Here is a 20,083-nt window from a genome sequence, read left to right on the forward strand (position 1 = left end):
TTGAGCACTAATGATGGGTGCCGTGATGATGTAAATAATGATATTACGATACCTGTGTCTTTTTGCAAACTATCGATTTTGAGAAGAGAAAAAAATCAATACTAGATACAAACACTGTTGTCTCCCTTGCCTCTGCTTTTCACAGAAAAGGTACAAAATTTTCCTCTTTCATTTATTGCTTTGAAAAAAGGATTTTGCCAACTTAGTGTAAAGAGTAGACTAAACGATGTGGTGCAATTTACATGCCTGCCAGATCCCACTTAACATACATGACAATCACACCATATCTTCTGAAAAACTAGAGCTTTGAGGTAAAGTATTGAGCCACTGTGACACAATCAGACCAGACAATATTTTTCCAGTCTTCTGTTGTCCATATATATATATATATATATATATTATATATATATATATATATATATATATATATACACACACACACACACACACACCCAACACACACACACACACCACCCCGGACACTCTCTCTTCTCCCTGCTCCCATCAGGCCGGCGTTACCGCTGCCTGAGGGCTAAGACTGAAAGGTTGAAGAAGAGTTTTTATCCACAAGCCATCCGTCTGCTCAGCTCTGAACCCTAACTGGACCATTATTGCACTATGTAAATAAATATAATCTATAATTCTATGTAAAAGTGTGTATAGTGTATAGTATAGTGTATAGTGTGAATTACTTTTTATTTTTATTCTTCTTATTTATATGTGTGTATATATATGGTTGCAGGTACAAAATACATTTCACTGTGCATTGTACTGTGTATAACTGTGCATGTGACAAATAAACACTATCTTATCTTACATAGTGTTACAGGTGTCATCAGGAGCAGCGCTCCCTCTGGCAACTCTCCAAAAGCCTCAAACGCACACCCAAGATCAAACAGGTCTCACCCTCACCCCAGTGCCCCAGAGAACATAAAGCACTCTATACGCTGGTGTGTGTGTCTTACTTTGCACAGGCCATAAAAGTGGTGCCTGGTACCTAAAACATGAGAATAATGACTCCATGCACCAGTATGAAGGCCATATAGAATACAAAAACAATCTCAGCATAAGTAATAAAAGTAAGAATAGTGACAGTACAAATAACATAAGTGAACAATAAAAACAGACATATTCCCATATATGTGATGATAAATGAAAGTAACAATGACTCATCAGAGGCCTCTGGGAACAGGGCCAGTAATTATCTATGGCAAAAGTAGAGCACTGAGATAATGGATGAGTCCCCCCCCCCCAGCAGTGGAAGAGTGGCCCTCACAGTACACAGTATGAAATGATGGATGTCCCACTCCTGTACGTGGGGGAATGTCCCGCCCAGTATATGACGCAATGAGTGTGTGGCTACTGCCAGTGGAAAGGCCCCGCCGGTATACAGTACGAAATATTGAATGGGCCTCTGATTGCAGTAAGGAAAGTATAGATAATAAATGAAAGCGGCAAAAAATATCCCTACAGTATGTTTTACTAAGTCAGCAGCAGTGATGGCATAGTTACCTTGAAAAGGTAATATGATTACCCCTTTAACAAGTAACTTAGTTACTTTAAAGATTATTTAATTTTAGAAGTAACTAAGTTAGATTACAAGTTACTTTATTAGTTCCATTATACAGCTGCTGGTTTTGCTCCAAAAAGTGATTGTCTGCCAAAAAGCAATTTCCAGTATTGGACAAAAAATGACTGCCTGTATCTAAAAGCTGTAAATGACTTGTTCACCTCTAATCTGTGAAACATGTGTCAAACATGACTCTCATGAATGATATGAAACAGCATTTCTATCACAAGGTAGAAGCTGCACTCAGTTTTTGGCAAACTGACTTTTCTCTACTTGTTTTTTTAATCAAGGTAAAACTGTCATTGACATTAAAAATGTCTTTTTAAACAGAAATCTGGCTCAGAAGGCTGCAGAAATCACAGCAAATATAACATCACAGTTTTATAAAGATATTTGAAGAGGTCAAAAATCACGGATTGATTATAATGTAGGTACAATAACACAGACTCCTCAAGATTGTTGAAAAACAGGTTACTGCTATATTTTATATAGAAGCCCTTCATAAATCATGCTGACTCCACTCTATTTACCAATTTAAGCAAAGACATGGGGAAAAACCCTTTATGGTGATACAAAGTTTCAGCAATAACCAAGACGTACGTGGAGGTGTAGTGTATTTCTGAGGGTGTCAGTGTACCAGTTAGTTGGGCTCAAATCGGCAAACTTGCAGATGATGTCATCGTCACTTTGAGGCCCATGTTGTGCTGAAGAACGAGGATTAACATCCAGTACGGTTTTGATCAGAGTGATGGTTTCTTGGTGCTGCAGAGACACACACACACACACACACACACACACACACACACACACACACACAGGCACATTGATCACTTACAGCACTCTCATGCTCTCTGAACAACTCACTTTTTCTTTCAAGAGCTGGTGAAACTGCGAGGAGAAAACAGTGAACGAGAATCACATCTTCTCATTTATCAATTCAGTCATTTTCTAAAGGTAACAGGCTATAAGCTGACAGCTACAGACGTGAGTTTGGCTGTGTGAATATACATAAGTGAATATACACAGTTAAACTCTTCCACACTGACTGACAGTGTGTTTGAGAAATCGCAGTAATAGTAATAAGCGACTGTGTGCGGACTTTAAATCCGGGCCGCTACGTTAGCTAAACATCGTAAAACAACTACTTAACAAAGTCACAGTAAACAAACGCCAGGGTTAGCTCAGAGAGCCTACTGCGGGTCTGAAATAATATATTAGTGAGCGGTTTTCTCAGTTTTTCCATTAAAATAAAGCAAAAAACAATGAATGAATCGGTACTCGCGGTCTTCACGAAGCGCTTCCGGTGGGAGGGTCAAAGAAGAAATCCGGCCCTCCCATTGGACGCCAAAGGTTTAATTCTTGAAATTCACCCCCTCCGCTGCGGCGCAGCGCTTGGTCACAAGTTGGAAGCGATACCGCATGGAACCCGAGAGGCGCATGCGTAGAAATGCGTAGAAAATATCTGACGTCACACAGAACAGAATGTCCAATGAGACTGGAGAACAAAACGTTTTGATCTCTGGAGCTTTGATCTTAAACAGAAGCCAGCCCAAACGTATCAATTTACTACATTTCTGTAAAAGCTGGAATATAATGGAAACCTTAGATTCACGCGAACCAAAAGAGGTAAAACTAGCAAAACAAGTTTTGTCATCATTGAATTGTTATTGAGAAATCACATATATGGATATTATCTGATCTATTTGGATGTAGCCAGCTTTTTAATTTATTTTTTAAAATTTAACAGTGATTATTGCAGAACTTTCTGTTGATGTGTCATAAATACCTAAAAATCTGATTGTCTTTGTAGATGTCAGGAGAAAAGGGAGCACTGGATTGCTGGGATTTTCAGGTGAACCCGCTATTCCTTGAGGAAATCATCAGTCCCTGTCTGAATGGTATTTCATACGAGTAAGTCACAAGTTCAAAGTCATCAAGCAAACAAGCAGCAGATAATTATCACTAAATATACGCATGCATACGCTGGTTAAAGGTTTGTTTTTGCTCAACCATATTTGTCTGTTTTTTTGTTTCAGAGACTGGATGTCTTTGGATACCAATGACAGTGGATCAGAAGTTGTCGTTCTGCTGTCGGACATGTGCGGTGTGGTTATAAGTACTGTTAGCAACTTGATCCTGGAGATTGTAGAGCCTCTGATTTTTACCTCGGGCCACGATCTTTCATGTGGCGATGATGTAACTGTGCAGGGTGTGTGCAGTAATTTCAAAGTGATGGAGGAGAATATCGAGGCCTGCTTTGGAAACAGCCTTAATCAGTATTTTGTTGAAGCCCTGGACATAGCAGAGGGAAGCTGCAACACCTTGGATGAATTAGTGAGACTGTTTTCAGCAGAGGTTACTAAAAAAGTAAACTCATCACTGGCTCAAGTCACAGGGTCAACTCTTTCCCTGAACACATGTGACTCGCTGAGAGCAGCATCCACTTTACAAATGGTCGATACCACAGGAAAACTGTTTAAAGACATGTTGGAAGGCTTTAAAATAATGGATGAGTCATGTGACGAGCTGGCATGCCCGCCCTGTAACTCCCAGGAGCGTTGGTGTTTTGACTCTGAGGATGCTGAAAACGTTGAGGAGGACAGCACAGAAATCTCAGGATTCAGTTTCTCTTTTTCAGAGATGCCAGAAATCCTGAATAATTTCCATGTTTCTCCAGTGCCAGGGTATTTTTATGACCCTGACACTGAACCAGAAGCAATTTTAGACAACGATCCTTTTTTATTAGATCCTCCTAACAACAAGATCTTTCTCACTGTGATTCTTGCAAAGTTAGCTGACCACATTGCTTCTGAAACCGGAACATCCTTAGAAGACATGGATCTCACAAGCTTAGTGGAAAATGTAGAATTTTGTACTTGCGGCATGCTGGATCTTGCTCCCCTAAGAATTGCTGGCAATCTGCACATCTCCATTTACAAAAGTCTGTGCCAGAAATTTAAATCCAAATACATGCTGCTGGCTGCCATGGTAGCAGTTGATGAGGGATTTGATTTAGCTGTTGCAGTGACTTTATTATCACAGCTCGAAAATACAGCACCTCTAAGAATATATGGGATATATGGAACACTTTCAAACCCGGGAACCTTTCTGCTGTGATTGAGAGTCAAACACCAGAACCTCACAGAGAAGAAAGCAGCGAACAAACAAGGCCCTCACCTCCAAAAAGATCACTGTGCAGCACCCTCAGGAAGAAGTTTTCACGCTGGGCTTCTAATGTTGTGAATTTTTTTAAGAGGTCTGGACAGTAAAATTCACAGACTTGACTTTACAGTCAACTTTACAGGCCTCTGATGAGTCATTGTTACTTTCATTTATCATCACATATATGGGAATATGTCTGTTTTTATTGTTCACTTATGTTATTTGTACTGTCACTATTCTTACTTTTATTACTTATGCTGAGATTGTTTTTGTATTCTATATGGCCTTCATACTGGTGCATGGAGTCATTATTCTCATGTTTTAGGTACCAGGCACCACTTTTATGGCCTGTGCAAAGTAAGACACACACACCAGCGTATAGAGTGCTTTATGTTCTCTGGGTCACTGGGGTGAGGGTGAGACCTGTTAGATCTTGGGTGTGCGTTTGAGGCTTTTGGAGAGTTGCCAGAGGGAGCGCTGCTCCTCATGACACCTGTAACACTATGTTATACTACAGCAGTGTTTTATGATGGGTACATTCCTCAAATGGAGTTCTGTAGGCCCCCCACCCTCGTGCTCTTCTGTATTTAAGACCTCAGAAGTGAGGTCAAGATGCGAGGCTATCATTCCTCTGCTATTTCTTTTCATGTTACATCCTCTTCAGCTCTGCTATTAAAGGACTACAGGTCATACAAAGAAACTTCAGCTGCCACAACTCAGCTTGGATACATGTCTGTCATAATATGCCAAGACTTTTGCACAGTAGCGTATAAAGATAATTTATCATTTCTCCAGGTGTCCAACTCAAACTTACAGTTCACCTGTTCGTCTGAAGTTGGGCCTTCTTATTGAGGGTCATGTGGAACCAGGAGCCTTTTTCCTCAGTCTTAGAGCTGTCAGTCTGTTCAGGACAGCTTGGTATGATCTTGAACACCTCGATCTGCACCAGTTTCTTTATTGGTACCTGATCAGTCCAGTCTCCTGCAGCCCCGGTGTTGTTGTTCAGGCTCCTGTTACAATGAAACTGAGAAATCTTTATTAGTTAAATCTTTACTCTTCTCCCTCCTTTGAGACATAAACTCTGTTTTGTCTCACTAAATTACCTTAGTTTATCTAATTTATCTAAAGGGCATACTCAATTTTATATCATTAGTTTTTGGGATTTTTCCTTTAATGCTTGATTTAATATCAAATTGGTCAGACATTCAAAATTCAAATGTTCTCTGCTTCTCTCTAAATTTTAGCTTTAAACAAATCTACCAAATAAACAAATGTAAATGCACAAAAGAGTAAATCAGATGATTTTATTTTATCCTACATGTTTTGCTTTGTAACAGAGCGGCGGCTCAAGGTTTGGCACTTTGCTTTGATTCAGCTGTGTCACAAAATATTCACACAGACTGTTTTATTTTTTGCTCTGACGTTTCTTTTTAAGGTTTCACCAAAACTGTGTTCCTCATGGAAACTTTCTCTTGAAATTTAACATAATTTGTGATGATCAAGGCATTTGTCTGTTATAACGGCTTTTATTTTAGGAAAATCAATTAAGTTTCGCTTTTTCCCACTAACTGTCTCTAATCTGATAGAGTCAGGGACCCACGAGTGTGTGCCCCTTTAAAATAAAAGAAATACAATTTAAAGAGTAAAACTGAAATCAAATGAAACAATCAAGAAGAAATAATTAAATAAATAAATAAAATAAAAAATATCTGCTTCTCAATGTTTCTACGGGGTTTATCCCATCCCCAAATTTTCCCAAGATGTTCAGAATTATTTACCAAACCACTCTGTTAAGAGTGTGCAAAAAAGAAAAGAAAAGAAAAGAAATGGGGGTGAAATAAAATATTTTGCTCCTCAGGGGAACAAGAGAACTAAGCAAAGTCCTGGACAACCCAAAAATCAAGAGAGAAAAAGGAATAAAAAATAAAAATAAAACTGAAAATGCATTTTAAAACAATAACATAAAATAAAACAAGTATATGATATATGATATTCTCTAAAAACAATGTCTCCCCCCTCTTTTTTTTTTTTTAAATCCTTCAATGGTAGGCAATACTCACTTTGTATCAGGGATAAACCTTATCCCTGAGAGCTCTTGACCCGCACTCCCTAACTCTACCATCCAAACCAAAACAAAGAAACAAACGAAAGCATAAAAAGAAAGGAAAAACAAAATAAAAACAAAACAACAACTTATAGCACTCATAACTCATTTTTTCTCACACGCTCACAAGCTGTGTCTCTCTGACACACACAAACTTAGATTCACACGCACACACACAGCAATGCTGTAAGTGACACACACCCCACAATGCTCAGAGAGACGCGCACACACTCGCACAAACACACTCCAGCTGCAAATTTTACAGCCATTTTTCCTTTTTCTCTTTCTCTCTGTGTCTGTCTCTGCAGACACACACACACACACACACTGACTCAGATACACACACAGACAGATAATAACAGAAACAGTTTCCTTTTCCTATGTGATTCAGCTTTAGAGTTTTTCCCAGATTCCTGACCTTTTTTTTTCAGGTGCATAATTTAAAACAAAGAATTTATTTAAGCTTTTGTTTAATCTAACAGCTGACCGAGGGACGTCTCCCTCCATAATTGTTCACATTTACTGCGACCTTTATATTTGTCCTCCTGACTTTATTCACCCTTAATTTTGTTTTACCGGTTTCTTTAGGACCTTTTTGTTTTTTCTTCACTGCAGTCTTACCCAAGGACACAACGCAGCGCAGGGACAGGGGCTCGAACCGGCAACCCTGCGGCTGCAAGGCACTGAGTCACTGTCGGGCTCCGCTGCTTTTTCCTCTTGATGACTTATTTCTTGAACCAGGCTTGCATTTCTTCTCAACATAGTGAGCATACGTAGCCTTCATGCTCCCATCTTGAAGCAGATCTTCTGCTAAACGTGCCCTCAGAAGCATGAATGTTAGGAGGCACTGGCCAGCCTGAACTCCCACTGGCTGGGAAAGCAGATCCCAGAAGTCACAAATGTGATGTCATCATGTTGTAAAGACCCATCAGAGTCATGATCCTGGGCCGGTGGCCCAGCGTTTTGAGTTCTTTTGTGTAGCTTTCTTTTGTTGTACTTTTCAGGTTGTTTTCTTGGTGTTTCTTTTGGTTTCTCTGTTTGTTGTTTGAGTGTGCGGTTTGGTTTCCCTTGTTTCATTTTGTAATATTGCCTTTGTCAAGTTTTTTCAGTGTTAGGTCTGTATCTGTTATGTTTAGTATTTCCTGCTTTATTTTGGTAGTCCAGTGTTCCCTGTGTTTTCTGTTATGTTTTACTTCCTGTGTTATTGGTCTTATTCTTTTCACCTGTTGTGCTCAGCTGTTTTCCACTCCCCCTCGTTCCATTTGTGTATTTAAGTCTCAGTGTTGTTTAGTTCAGTGTTCAGGTCCTCGTCAGTTTTTCGCTGTGTGTTTTGTCCTCTAGTTTTCGAGTTTCCAGTTCTTCGTTTGCTGTTTTGTATTTATTGAAAGTATCAATAAATCTTCTCTCGAACCTTGCTCTTGCCGTGTCCTGCACTGGGGTCCTCCCTGCCTTGCCTGCACCCAGCCCTGACAATCAGATGACTCACCTCCTGCCCAGGTGGCGTCCTTGTCGAGATGGCTCCTTCTGCGCTTCCGGAAGATCCGAGAAGATCCAGGTCCGGACTGGACCCCCCGCTCTGCTTACTCTCCCCTCTCCTTCAGTCGGACCACAGCAGGTGGCGAGTCTTCACTGGTCACAGGTCTCAGCAGGATTTCCTCCAGTGTGAGGCCAGGCTGGACAGCGTCCTAGCTGGGGGAGGCTGAATGAGACTGTCAGAATTCTGTCCTCCATTCCGGTTCTGCCATTGCTGCTTATAGCACAAAGACAAGATTAATAATATCCAAAACACACAGAGCTATAGTCGCCTAAAACAAAACTTTCCCTCACTCTCCCTTGTTTCTTGTTAAGTTGGTTGTTTATACATTTTTATAGTGTTTAACAGATGTGTCATACACAGATTGCAAGATGACTAAGAGTTACAAATCCAGGTTTCTGAAAATCAAAGGCTGCTGCCATCAGACCTTGATAACAAGGTGGGAAGCCAGCCTTCATGTTATCCAGTTTTACACTGTAATCAGAATCAGAATCAGAATCTTTATTGTCATGTACACAGAAGTTGCACAACGAAATTTAAAATGCATTCCTTTCTAGGTGCCTCAGACAATAAATAATAAATAATAAAAATATGAGTGATAAAAATGATACTAAAATACAGTGCACAATAGTAAATTAAGACGAATCTAGCCCCAATACACACACCAACGCACGCACACAGTCAGCACTACCACCCCACATCACTGTCCATTAACCACACAGAGTTTCTGTTCAATGATAGCCCTGGCATAAAAGCTGTTCCTCAGTCTGTTTGTTCTGGCCTTCATTGTCCTGAAACGTCTGCCTGATGGCAGTAGCTGAAACAAGGAGTGTCCAGGGTGTGAGGGGTCCTGGAGGATGTTCTGTGCCCTCCTCTGGCAGCGGGGCATTGAACAGTTCCTGGAGGGAGGGCAGGGGACAGCCTATGATCTTTTGAGCCGTGTTGATGATTCGCTGGAGTGTTTTCCTGTCTGCTGCTGTGCAGCTGTTGAACCACACGCACAGACAGTAGGTCAGGATGCTCTCTACACAGCAACGGTAGAAGGACACCAGCAGATTCTGGGTCAGATAGTTGCTCCTAAGAACCCTCAGGAAATGCAGTCTCTGTTGGGCCTTCCTGACAATGCTGGTCGTATTGATACTCCAGGTCAAATCATCCTGCAGATGTACTCCCAGGAACCTAAAATCTGAAACCAGCTCCACTTCATCCCCCTCGATGAACAGGTTGAATGACATGTGTTGTCCTCCTAAAGTCTACTACCATCTCCTTTGTCTTAGTGGTGTTCAGGATCAAGTTATTCTCACTGCACCACCTTGACAGCTGCTGCACCTCGTCCCGGTATGCTGACTCATCCCCGCCTGATATGAGCCCCACCACAGTGGTGTCATCCGCAAACTTAATGATGCAGTTACTGGCATGTATGGAAGTGCAGTCATGTGTGTAGAGGGTGAAGAGTAGGGGACTCAGCACACAGCCCTGTGGAGAGCCGGTGCTGAGGCTGATGGCTGAAGAGAGGTGGGGACCTACTCTTACCCTCTGGGAACGGTCTGTCAGGAAGTCCTTGATCCAAAGACAGTGGAGCGTGGTATCCCCAGATCTGACAGTTTAGTCACCAGTCTGCCAGGAAGGATGGTGTTAAACGCCGAGCTGAAGTCCACAAAGAGCAGCCGAGCGTAGTTCCCCCCCTGCTCCAGGTGAGAGAAGGCAGAGTGGAGGGCCGTGGCAATGGCGTCCTCTGTGGACCGGTTGGCTCTGTAGGCAAACTGGTGGGGGTCTAGTCTGGGAGAGAGACTGGAGATGACGTGAGCCCGGACAAGCTTTTCAAAGCACTTCATAACAATTGGTGTTAGTGCTACTGGCCTATAGTCATTCAAACCTCTGATAGTGTTCTTCTTGGGGATGGGGACGATAATGGAGGACTTCAGGCAGGAAGGGACAGCAGCCTGGCTCAGGGACTGGTTAAAAATGCTGGTAAAAATACCAGCCAGCTGAGCCGCACAGACCTTCAGTATCCGTCCAGAGACACCATCGGGCCCACAGCTTTCCTGGGGTTCACAGTTTCCAGCATACGCCTCACCTCTTGCTCTTGCAGCCTGAGGATGCTGCTGCTGCCTGCTGAGGGATGTTGGATGGCTGTCTCTGATTGCTGTACCTCAAAGCGTGCAAAGAAGCTGTTCAGCTCCTCTGCCAGATTGATGTTACGCTGATCAACTAACAGGCTGGGTTGTAGTTCAAAATATGCCGAACCCCTTGCCACACCTGCCTGAAGTCGTGGCTCTGGAAACAGTCCTCAATCCTCCTCTTATACACAGCCTTGGCCTCCCTGATGCCCCTCTTCAGGTTGGCTCTGGCAGCGCTGTAAAGCGCCCCATCACCAGCTCTGAAGGCGATGTTCCTTTCTCTGAGTAAGCTCTGCACCTTTCCATTCATCCATGGCTTTCTATTTGGAAAAACCCGGATATTCTTGTCCACAGTTACAGTGTCGGTGCAGAACTTGATGTAGTCCAGAACAGCCGAGGTGTACTGCTCCAGGTCCTGGTGCTTGAATACGTCCCAGTCAGTTGTTTCAAAGCAGTCCTGCAGCTGTTGAGAGGCACCTTCAGGCCAGGTCTGAACAGTCTTAGATGTAGAAAGAGCAGTTTTGCTGAGGGGGGTGTATGCTGGAATCATAGCAGGGACAGATGTCTGACTGGCCCAGATGTGGCAGTGGCACAGCCCTGAAACCCAGCTTGATGTTAGAGTAGACTTTATCCAGTGTGCTGTTCCCTCTTGTAGGGCATTTAACATGCTGATGGAACTTGGGTAGAACAGTCTTTAAATCGACATGGTTAAAGTCTCCTGCAATGATGTGTACAGCCTCAGGATATCTGCTCTGTTGACTGCAAACCGTGTCATGTAAGAGACTAACAGCCGAGTTAGCATTAGCATCAGGGGGAAGATAAACAACAGTGATCAAAACAGCTGTAAACTCACGGGGCAGATAGATGGGCCTGCATTTAACAGTCATGTACTCCAGGTTCCGGAGAGCAGTGGCTGTTCACAGTCATACTGTCTGTACACCAGCTGTTGTTTACATACAAGCACACACCCCCTCCTCTGCTCTTACCGGAGGTCCGCATTCTGTCATGCCGGTGCGTTGTCCTGCCGGCTAGCTCGATGGCTGCATCAGGAATGGATGAATGAAGCCAGGTCTCAGTGAAGAGCAAAACGCAGCAGTCCTTCACGGTCCTGTTTGTAGCCACCAGCAGTCTCAACTCATCCATTTTATTCGGGAGTGATCTTACATTGGCGAGGAAAACACTGGGGTAACGGAGGTCTATGAGGCCGTTTACGTAGACTCTCCAAAACGCCAGCTCTGCCGCCTCTTTTCTGCCTCCTTTCTCTGCGCCGTCTCCGTCTGCGACCCCCCCCTCACAGGGATGATGAACCACAAAGAGCCAGGTGGTCTGGCGATGTCCACCGGGATGTTGTGAGAGTGGAGGAAGTCAGCCATAACCGCCTGCTCACTTTGTGCTCCTATATGTAGGAGTTCGTGCCGTCTGTATGTTATAATGTCCGCCCGACATAATGGTGATGTGTTGAGCCACAGTTGAAGCACACATAACAACATACACAATTCACAGAGCACCGAAAAGGAGAGCACTGAGCCGCTGCGACTATGCGCGCCGCCATCTTGGAAAGATGGCAATAAGGCAGGGGCTGCTTACCTACTTGGGTGTCCTGCATAAGGACAGCACTACATAGCCCCTCCTATTAGCCACATACAGATGGAAAGATTTCGAGTAATCTGATTACCCAATGCCAGGTCAGATTGCGTGTCCTGCTTCGGTCAGTCAGACGTCACCTCCGCTCCTGCTGACCACTGCAACTAAGGTTCAGAGTTAGTTTGTCCTGCTGCCTTATTGAAGCAGCAGAGATGCAGTTTTAACACAGTCCCAAATCCACCATCTGCTGAATCCTGCCATTCCCAAATAATGTCAACATCAGCCAACCGTCTGCGGTTTTCGGGTTTTAATCACAGTTTCTAATTGAGAGGGAGCAATTAGCTTCCTCTGTCCACTAAACTGTCTTCCTAAATATTCAATGGTCCGTTGACAAAATCGCAAAAATTCTTTTCACTTTGTTCTTTTAGAGGACGACAAAGCTGCACACTGTGAGACAGCACTGAGAATATTCAGATACTGCAAATCTTGAACTAAAATTTGGTTAAAGGCACCAGGCCTGTTAATCACAGTTATCACAGAATACTAAAAGCTAAGCACAAAGATCACTTAATACCTGGTGCCAGATAAAACTGAAATTCTTGTACTCGGCCCCACAAATCTTAGAAACATGGTGTCTAACCAGATACTGACTCTGGATGGCATTACTTTGGCCTCCAGTAACACTGTGAGAAATCTTGGAGTCATGTTTGACCAGGATTTGTCCTTCAATGCACATATTAAACAAATATATAGGACCGCTTTTTTGCATTTGCGCAATATTTCTAAAATTAGAAACATCCTTTCTCAGAGTGATGCTGAAAAGCTAATTCATGCATTTATTACTTCTATGCTGGACTATTGTAATTCATTATTATCAGGCTGTCCTAAAAGCTCCCTGAAAAGCCTTCAGCTGATCCAAATGCTGCAGCTAGAGTACTGACAGGGACTAGAAAGAGAGAGCAGATTTCTCCCATATTGGCTTCTCTTCATTGGCTCCCTGTTAAATCTAGAATAGAATTTAAAATCCTTCTCCTCACATACAAGGTCTTGAATAATCAGGCCCCATCTTATCTCAAAGACCTCATAGTACCATATCACCCCAACAGAGCACTTCTCTCTCAGACTGCTGGCTTACTTGTGTTCCTCGGATACTTAAGAGTAGAATGGGAGGCAGAGCCTTCAGCTTTCAGACCCTCTTCTGTGGAACCAGCTTCCAGCTTGGATTCGGGAGACAGACACCCTCTCTATTTTAAGATTAGGCTTAAAACTTTCCTTTATGATCAAGCTTATAGTTAGGGCTGGATCAGGTGACCCTGAACCATCCCTTAGTTATGCTGCTATAGGCCTAGGCTGCTGGGGGGTTCCCATAATGCACTGTTTCTTTTCATTCACCTTATTTACTTTGTTTATACTCTGCTCTGCATTTAACCATTAATCTCTGGCTCTCTGCCACAGCATGTCTTTCCTTTCCCCTCAGCCCAACCAGTCGCGGCAGATGACTGCCCCTCCCTGAGCCTGGTTCTGCTGGAGGTTTCTTCCTGTTAAAAGGGAGTTTTTCCTTCCCACTGTCGCCAAGTGCTGCTCATAGGGGGTCGTTTTGACTGTTGGGTTTTCTCTGTATATTGTAGGATCTTTACCCACAATACAAAGTGCCTTGAGGTGACTGTTTGTGTGATTTGGCGCTATATAATAAAATGAATTGAATTGAATTGAACTTCAAATCCTGTTCGTCTCACACCAAAAATGTCGGTGACATTTTTAGGGTCTCCCTGTTCCTTTTGGCCGAAGATTCAAACCCAATTAAACCCAAAATATCCCAAAACTCACCTGGGACGAGCAGGTTCTGGTGCAGGCTGCCTACTCTAAGTCACATGTTCAAGGCCCACATGTCACAGGGGTACCTTTTGGTTTATGACAGTTCAGATAATGAACATTTCTACTCAAACATCTGCTAGGATAACATCGTTAGTATCACTCCAATTAGCCAAGTCCTATCTCTACCCCCTCCTGGCCAGAAGAGCACGAGGGTGGGGGGGCCTACAGAACTCCATTTGAGGAATGTACCCATCATAAAACACTGCTGAAGTATAACATAGTGTTACAGGTGTCATGAGGAGCAGCGCTCCCTCTGGCAACTCTCCAAAAGCCTCAAACGCACACCCAAGATCTAACAGGTCTCACCCTCACCCCAGTGACCCAGAGAACATAAAGGCACTCTATACGCTGGTGTGTGTGTCTTACTTTGCACAGGCCATAAAAGTGGTGCCTGGTACCTAAACATGAGAATAATGACTCATGCACCAGTATGAAGGCCATATAGAATACAAAAACAATCTCAGCATAAGTAATAAAGTAAGAATAGTGACAGTACAAATAACATAAGTGAACAATAAAAACAGATATATTCCCATAAATGAAAGTAACAATGTCTCATCAGAGGCCTCTGGGAACAGGGCCAGTTTAATTTTAGAAGTAACTAAGTTAGATTACAAGTTACTTTATTAGTTCCATTATACAGCTGCTGGTTTTGCTCCAAAAAGTGACTGTCTGCCAAAAGCAATTTCCAGTGTTGGACAAAAAATGACTGCCTGTATCTAAAAGCTGTAAATGACTTGTTCACCTCTAATCTGTGAAACATGTGTCAAACATGACTCTCATGAATGATATGAACAGCATTTCTATCACAAGGTAGAAGCTGCACTCAGTTTTTGGCAAACTGACTTTCTCTACTTGTTTTTTTAATCAGGTAAAAAACTGTCATTGACATTAAAAATGTCTTTTTAAACAGAAATCTGGCTCAGAAGGCTGCAGAAATCACAGCAAATATAACATCACAGTTTTATAAAGATACAGATGCAGCCACTGAAAATTTCCGGCCGATCCGTGACGCGACCTTGGCCGGTCCTTGGCCGATTCGTGGCCGAACCTCGGCCTAAACGCGATCCCCCGCTAATGACGTAGGAATTCCGGCACTGGTGGGAACGCCCCTAAGCAGCATTTGGGGAAAATGGTGGTAATGTCTTGTTTATCCACCAGGAGGAGCAGTAATAGTGGAAGCGCATTCATTTGCAGCCCGCTGTATACTGTACCAAGGATCCTCACATCATTGAACTGTAATTGTAAGCGGAACTGTCCATTAAAACAATAGAAAGATGAGAGTAAAGCGGTCATTATAGTGGAGCGGTGAGTATTGTCTGGAGGGACGGGCTGGGCTTGAAGTTCAGCCCGGGACCTCGGACAGGCTGTGAGCGCTGCACCGCCAGCGAAACTGGGTAAAAAAATAATTAAAATAATTCTGATCACCAGCCGGTTTGGCCTGGCAATGACCTGGGAAGCCTTATCCTCTCATCAGTGTCACATTGTTCTTCCAAGTCTTCACAATGTTAAGCTTTTTGTTTGTTTATATTTTCCCTTTTATTTTATAATCAAAACTGCGACCAAAATGGCTATAAAAGGCCTTTTCTTAAAGGATAAGTGGTGTTTGAGCCACAGTTACGACGGAGCGGCGGCTCTTTGAAATGGGACGCAGCCTTCCTGCGGCAGACAGCTAGCAGCAGGAACCGGACGCGCCAGGTTAGCCTAAGAAGCTACTGAGGCGTCCGTGACAAACCACCATAGAAACAGCCTTTTAAGACCGTTTTAAAAACATCCTCAGAGTTCAAACGAGCAAAAATATATGATTTGAAACAGTTACAGCCGCAGAGCTGTGGCGGCTTCTTTAAACGTTGTTTACATAGATGATCATGAATGATACGATGTAGCTAGCAGTGAATGAGGTGACGTCATTGTGTGCGCATTTCACAGCTGTCTGTCTCAGTCTGTTGTTGATATTACTCCAATTAACATGTGTTTACTTTCTCTGGACCATCTCAGGTCCACCGTTACAATTTCAGCCTACAAAATGATTTAAATATGAACATACACTCTAACATCAGTGCGCTTTATGAAGTCCAATCCTTAAAATAAATATTATGTTTGTAAACATTCATGTCTCTGAAATAAGTACAGATGTTCATGTTTGTCATTACCATTTTATTTGTTTAGAGAATTGTGAACTTCACATTGTGTATCTAATCAGAGTCTCAGCAACCTTCAGTCAGAGACTGAGACTGGATCACAGCTTTAACCTCTGCAGAGTCACAGACAGACACAAACCTTCCAAATCACACACAAGCAGCCCAGTCTCATCATTTTTGGATGCCTCTACGGTACACTACACTGTGATCAATATATTAAAAATTATAAATGAAAAGATAACATTCACATAAAGCTGTTTGAAAGTAAAATTAATAGGTACTTTCCAATAATATTTTAAGGATCTCTGTCAGAGACCAGACAGAGCCATGACTCTCAAGAACCAGAGACTGAAATATGGAAAGAAAAAAAAAATCCCTATGAGAAATAAATGTGCAACAGTAAATATTTTGTGCAGTGGAAAATAAACGTTTTGAATCAAAAGCTTCGGATATCATCAAACCAGAAATATAGAACTCATTTTTTTCTTTAATAACACACCTTAGCATGCAGTAATATGACACGTTTCCAAACAAACAATACATAGATTTTATTCAATGTTTTGATTGTGGCAGTGAAAACACATGTTGCTGTGCACTGAGACCATGAAGCCCACTTCTCTGAAGCAGCTTCTTCTTCTTCTTGGCATCAAAACAGAGGTGGGAGAAATCTACCAAAAGGAGAAAGAACATCTGAGGTGAAACCAGTCAGGACAAATGATTAAATTATATATAGTAGTTCAATACAGCCTCTCAGGTAGCTTTGTGCTGATTTCAGCTCACTGATCCTGTCTGTGGACCCGTGGTTTTTATGTTTGTAACCATTTAACTTCCATTCATCTATTTAACTCAGGGAGGAGAAATGTCAGGTTGGTGCAGGCTGGTGAGTTTAGGAGGGAGGTGCGTTTGGTTCTCTGTTGTCATTATCTGAAAGATTTGGTTTACCCTGTGGCTGGGCTGTATCTGGAGTTATGTTGGACCTGTCACACTTAGCAAGTTTCCCAGGTTGGTGTTTATGGTTTAGAACTTCTAGTTCTGGAGCAGCATCTGTGGCTGTGTAGGGTCCCGTTGGTTTTTGCTGTTTCTCCAGATCTGCGTTGGAAATTAGGTTATTGATCTCAGTGCATTCCTAAACAGGCTGAACAAGGTTATATATCGTCACCCTCCTAAAAAAATGGTCAAAGACATTTTTAAAATTTTATTTTTGTCTAAATTAAATTTTCAACATTCGGTTCAGTTTTTTGTGTTTTCCTGAAAAGCCTGAAAAAATCAAGGGAGGGTGACGACATGTTTCATGGCTAAATAACATAACTGCTGCAGTCTGATAGTGACAGCAAGATCTGAAGCAGTGGGTGACGAGGAAGAGGAGGAATACAACAATTTGAAGAGATCCCTCAGTCTACAGTCAGCACAATGGCTACATTAGTGGCTGTTTGAGTTTCCTTCCATCTGCTGTGAACCTGAAGCACGGAGAACACAAAACATCTCTTCCAAATCTGGGATCTCAATTACAAATTTGTTCTTATTAAAGGTGAAATATGTGTTGTGACCTGGCTTTTTATACACCTGGCGACCCTGGGTCATCAGTGGTAACCCATCCCCACCCCCACACCCATCCCACACACATTCGATCTACTGGCCCCGTGTACATAACAAAGGTGGCCTAATGAGATGGAAAGTGCCATTTGGAGGCGCTTGGGAGAAAAAGGAGTAGTGTGAAAATGCTGGTAGTTCTTGTGGTCCAAGTTGTTCACCCACTCTACTCTAAGTCTCAGAGTGGGCTTGCTTTGTGGCCTGAACTTGAGTTCAAGCTTCTCCAACTCCACTGGTGTTGCTCTGCAGTAGCTGGTCCTCCATCTTCTTTCTGTAGGTGTTTTTTCCATCCCTGATTTTCCTTCTGAGATCCTTCTGCCACAGCTCTCAGCTCCTCCTTATTTCCTGATCTAAAGGTTCTCTTCTTCTCCTTCAGGAGAGCCTTTGTTTCAGAGCCACAGTTATGTATAACAAGTAATACTCAAGTGAATGTTAAACATGTATTAAAGAAAAATGATTCAGCTCAGCTCACAAGAAACTGCTGGATACTATTCTGGAAATGCCTAATGAATACAAGGCCACTGTGAGCAATGACAAACCTTAAACATGATAATCAAAAAGTACACATTAAGTATCATGCTCACCTTTATTTATGAGAGTGTCACTTCTCAAAATGATTGCATGCTGTCAGCTCTCATGGGTGAAGTTTGGCTTTGAGGGTTTGGAGAAGAAGCTTTCCAGCACCTTTGGATTTCCAATTCAGTTCTGAAAGAGCAAAGACACAAACTACAATGATGTATGAACTGGACATGTTTGATTGTTGCTGCAGCACAAAACAGGTTTATAAACTGAATCAGTAACAAATTATGGTGTTGAAAGTAAGTAGCCTGATGATTCTAGATTAGTGACTCCAAAGCAGGCTGAGTCAAAACCTGAGATGGAGACTGGGTTTGTTTAAAGCTGAGGACAGTGAATCAGTCCCTGCTCACTGACAGGATTCCCAGAGTCTGGAAGCTTCTCCATGATGGGAATGTAATACACTGCAAGTTTCAGCTCATTCTCAGGTGCTGGCAGGTTTCATGGATCCTCGTGTTTGTCACAGAGGATTAAAGGCAGCCAGACTTTCAGTTTTATGTGTATAGTGCAAATCACAACAGTCACCTCAAGGCTCTTTCCACAGAGGAGCTGAAGGCTCTGCATCCCATTCTACTCTTAAGTATCATAGGAACCACAAGTAAGCCAGCAGTCTGAAGTATAAACAGACTGCTCTTTGTTAAATAGTGAATATAAGAAACTTGCAAATATAAGGTTTGTTTACAGTGAATATAAAGAAATCACGGGAACCTCCCCAGCAGTCTAGGCCTATAGCAGCATAACTAAGAGAGGCTTCAGGGTCACCTGATCCAGCAACTGTGTTCAGACCAGTATCATTTTATTTTACATTGTGATAAGCCTGGGTCAGTTCAGTGCAGATTAAATGAAGCACTGTACTCGCAGATATTGAATATGGATGCACTGAAGCTCATGAGGATATTTATTTGGAATCTGTGGCTGAAAATAATCATTTTACTTAACTAGTAAGTCCAGAAGCTCATATTTCTGTCATAACATTGTTTAAATAGTGAACGCTTTCCTACGATATCCGCTAACATTTGCACAGAAAATTTAAGCTAGCGTCTCAAAGACGGCAAAACCCGCAATAATCTCTACAAATGCATCTCAGAGTTGGGATATCAGCGCTCTCTTACACCACATTAATCTAATTTCAAGTGCTTATTGAACTCACGGCCGTAATAATATCACTATATAAACGCTGTCCATTGAAATCCTCTTACCTGAACACTGCAGCATCCGCCGGAAGTCAGCGAGCATGGCTTCTGTAGTCCTTCTTCTGTAGTCCTTCGTCTGTAGTCCTTCTCTGTCAGTGATCCTCCGTTAGAACGATAACTACCTTCTCGACTGACTACGAGGTGCAGACGGCCCTTGCTGGCCCATATTTACAGGCCTGAAAACCGCTAATAAAGTCAGTAATTACCTGATAACACCCGAAGCGGGTGAACTAATGCAATTAGCTGGACAGCAACGGGAATACGCGTGACCATGGTTACGGCCGATGGGGTGATGGGTACTGTAGTTCATTTATTTATTCATCGTTGGTTCATGGATTTAACACAGAGGGAAAACGGCTTCAGACCACGGAACTCACAGAAAAAATTGGACACCGAATATAGCACTAACCATAAACACGTAAATATAAATTTAGACCTAAAAAGCCCCACAAATGTCATCGTTACAACCATAAGCAGCACCCACATTAAATGAAACGAGGAGAAATTCATGTCAAAAGGAAAAGTGGCGGTTAAGGATCGCAATTAAGGCATAATTCAGCTTCTGAGCTTCCAGTTCAAAAGAAAAGGGGGGAAAAAGGGGGACAGGGGCAAAAAAAAAAACTATACTGCAGCT

At 42.5% G+C, this 20,083-nt stretch overlaps 1 protein-coding gene across 1 annotated transcript; it reads left to right on the top strand.

The window, feature by feature from the left end:
- Window positions 1-3,058: 3,058 nt before the first annotated feature.
- Window positions 3,059-5,860, top strand: LOC115784979 (uncharacterized). Its single transcript, XM_030736394.1, has 3 exons — window positions 3,059-3,196; window positions 3,381-3,481; window positions 3,607-5,860. Exons 1-3 carry the CDS (start codon window positions 3,164-3,166, stop codon window positions 4,685-4,687), a joined length of 1,215 nt encoding a protein of 404 aa, XP_030592254.1. The 5' UTR covers window positions 3,059-3,163; the 3' UTR covers window positions 4,688-5,860.
- Window positions 5,861-20,083: the final 14,223 nt, after the last annotated feature.

The sequence above is a fragment of the Archocentrus centrarchus genome, chromosome 8 (assembly GCF_007364275.1).
Source record: "Archocentrus centrarchus isolate MPI-CPG fArcCen1 chromosome 8, fArcCen1, whole genome shotgun sequence".
Classification (NCBI taxonomy): domain Eukaryota; kingdom Metazoa; phylum Chordata; class Actinopteri; order Cichliformes; family Cichlidae; genus Archocentrus; species Archocentrus centrarchus.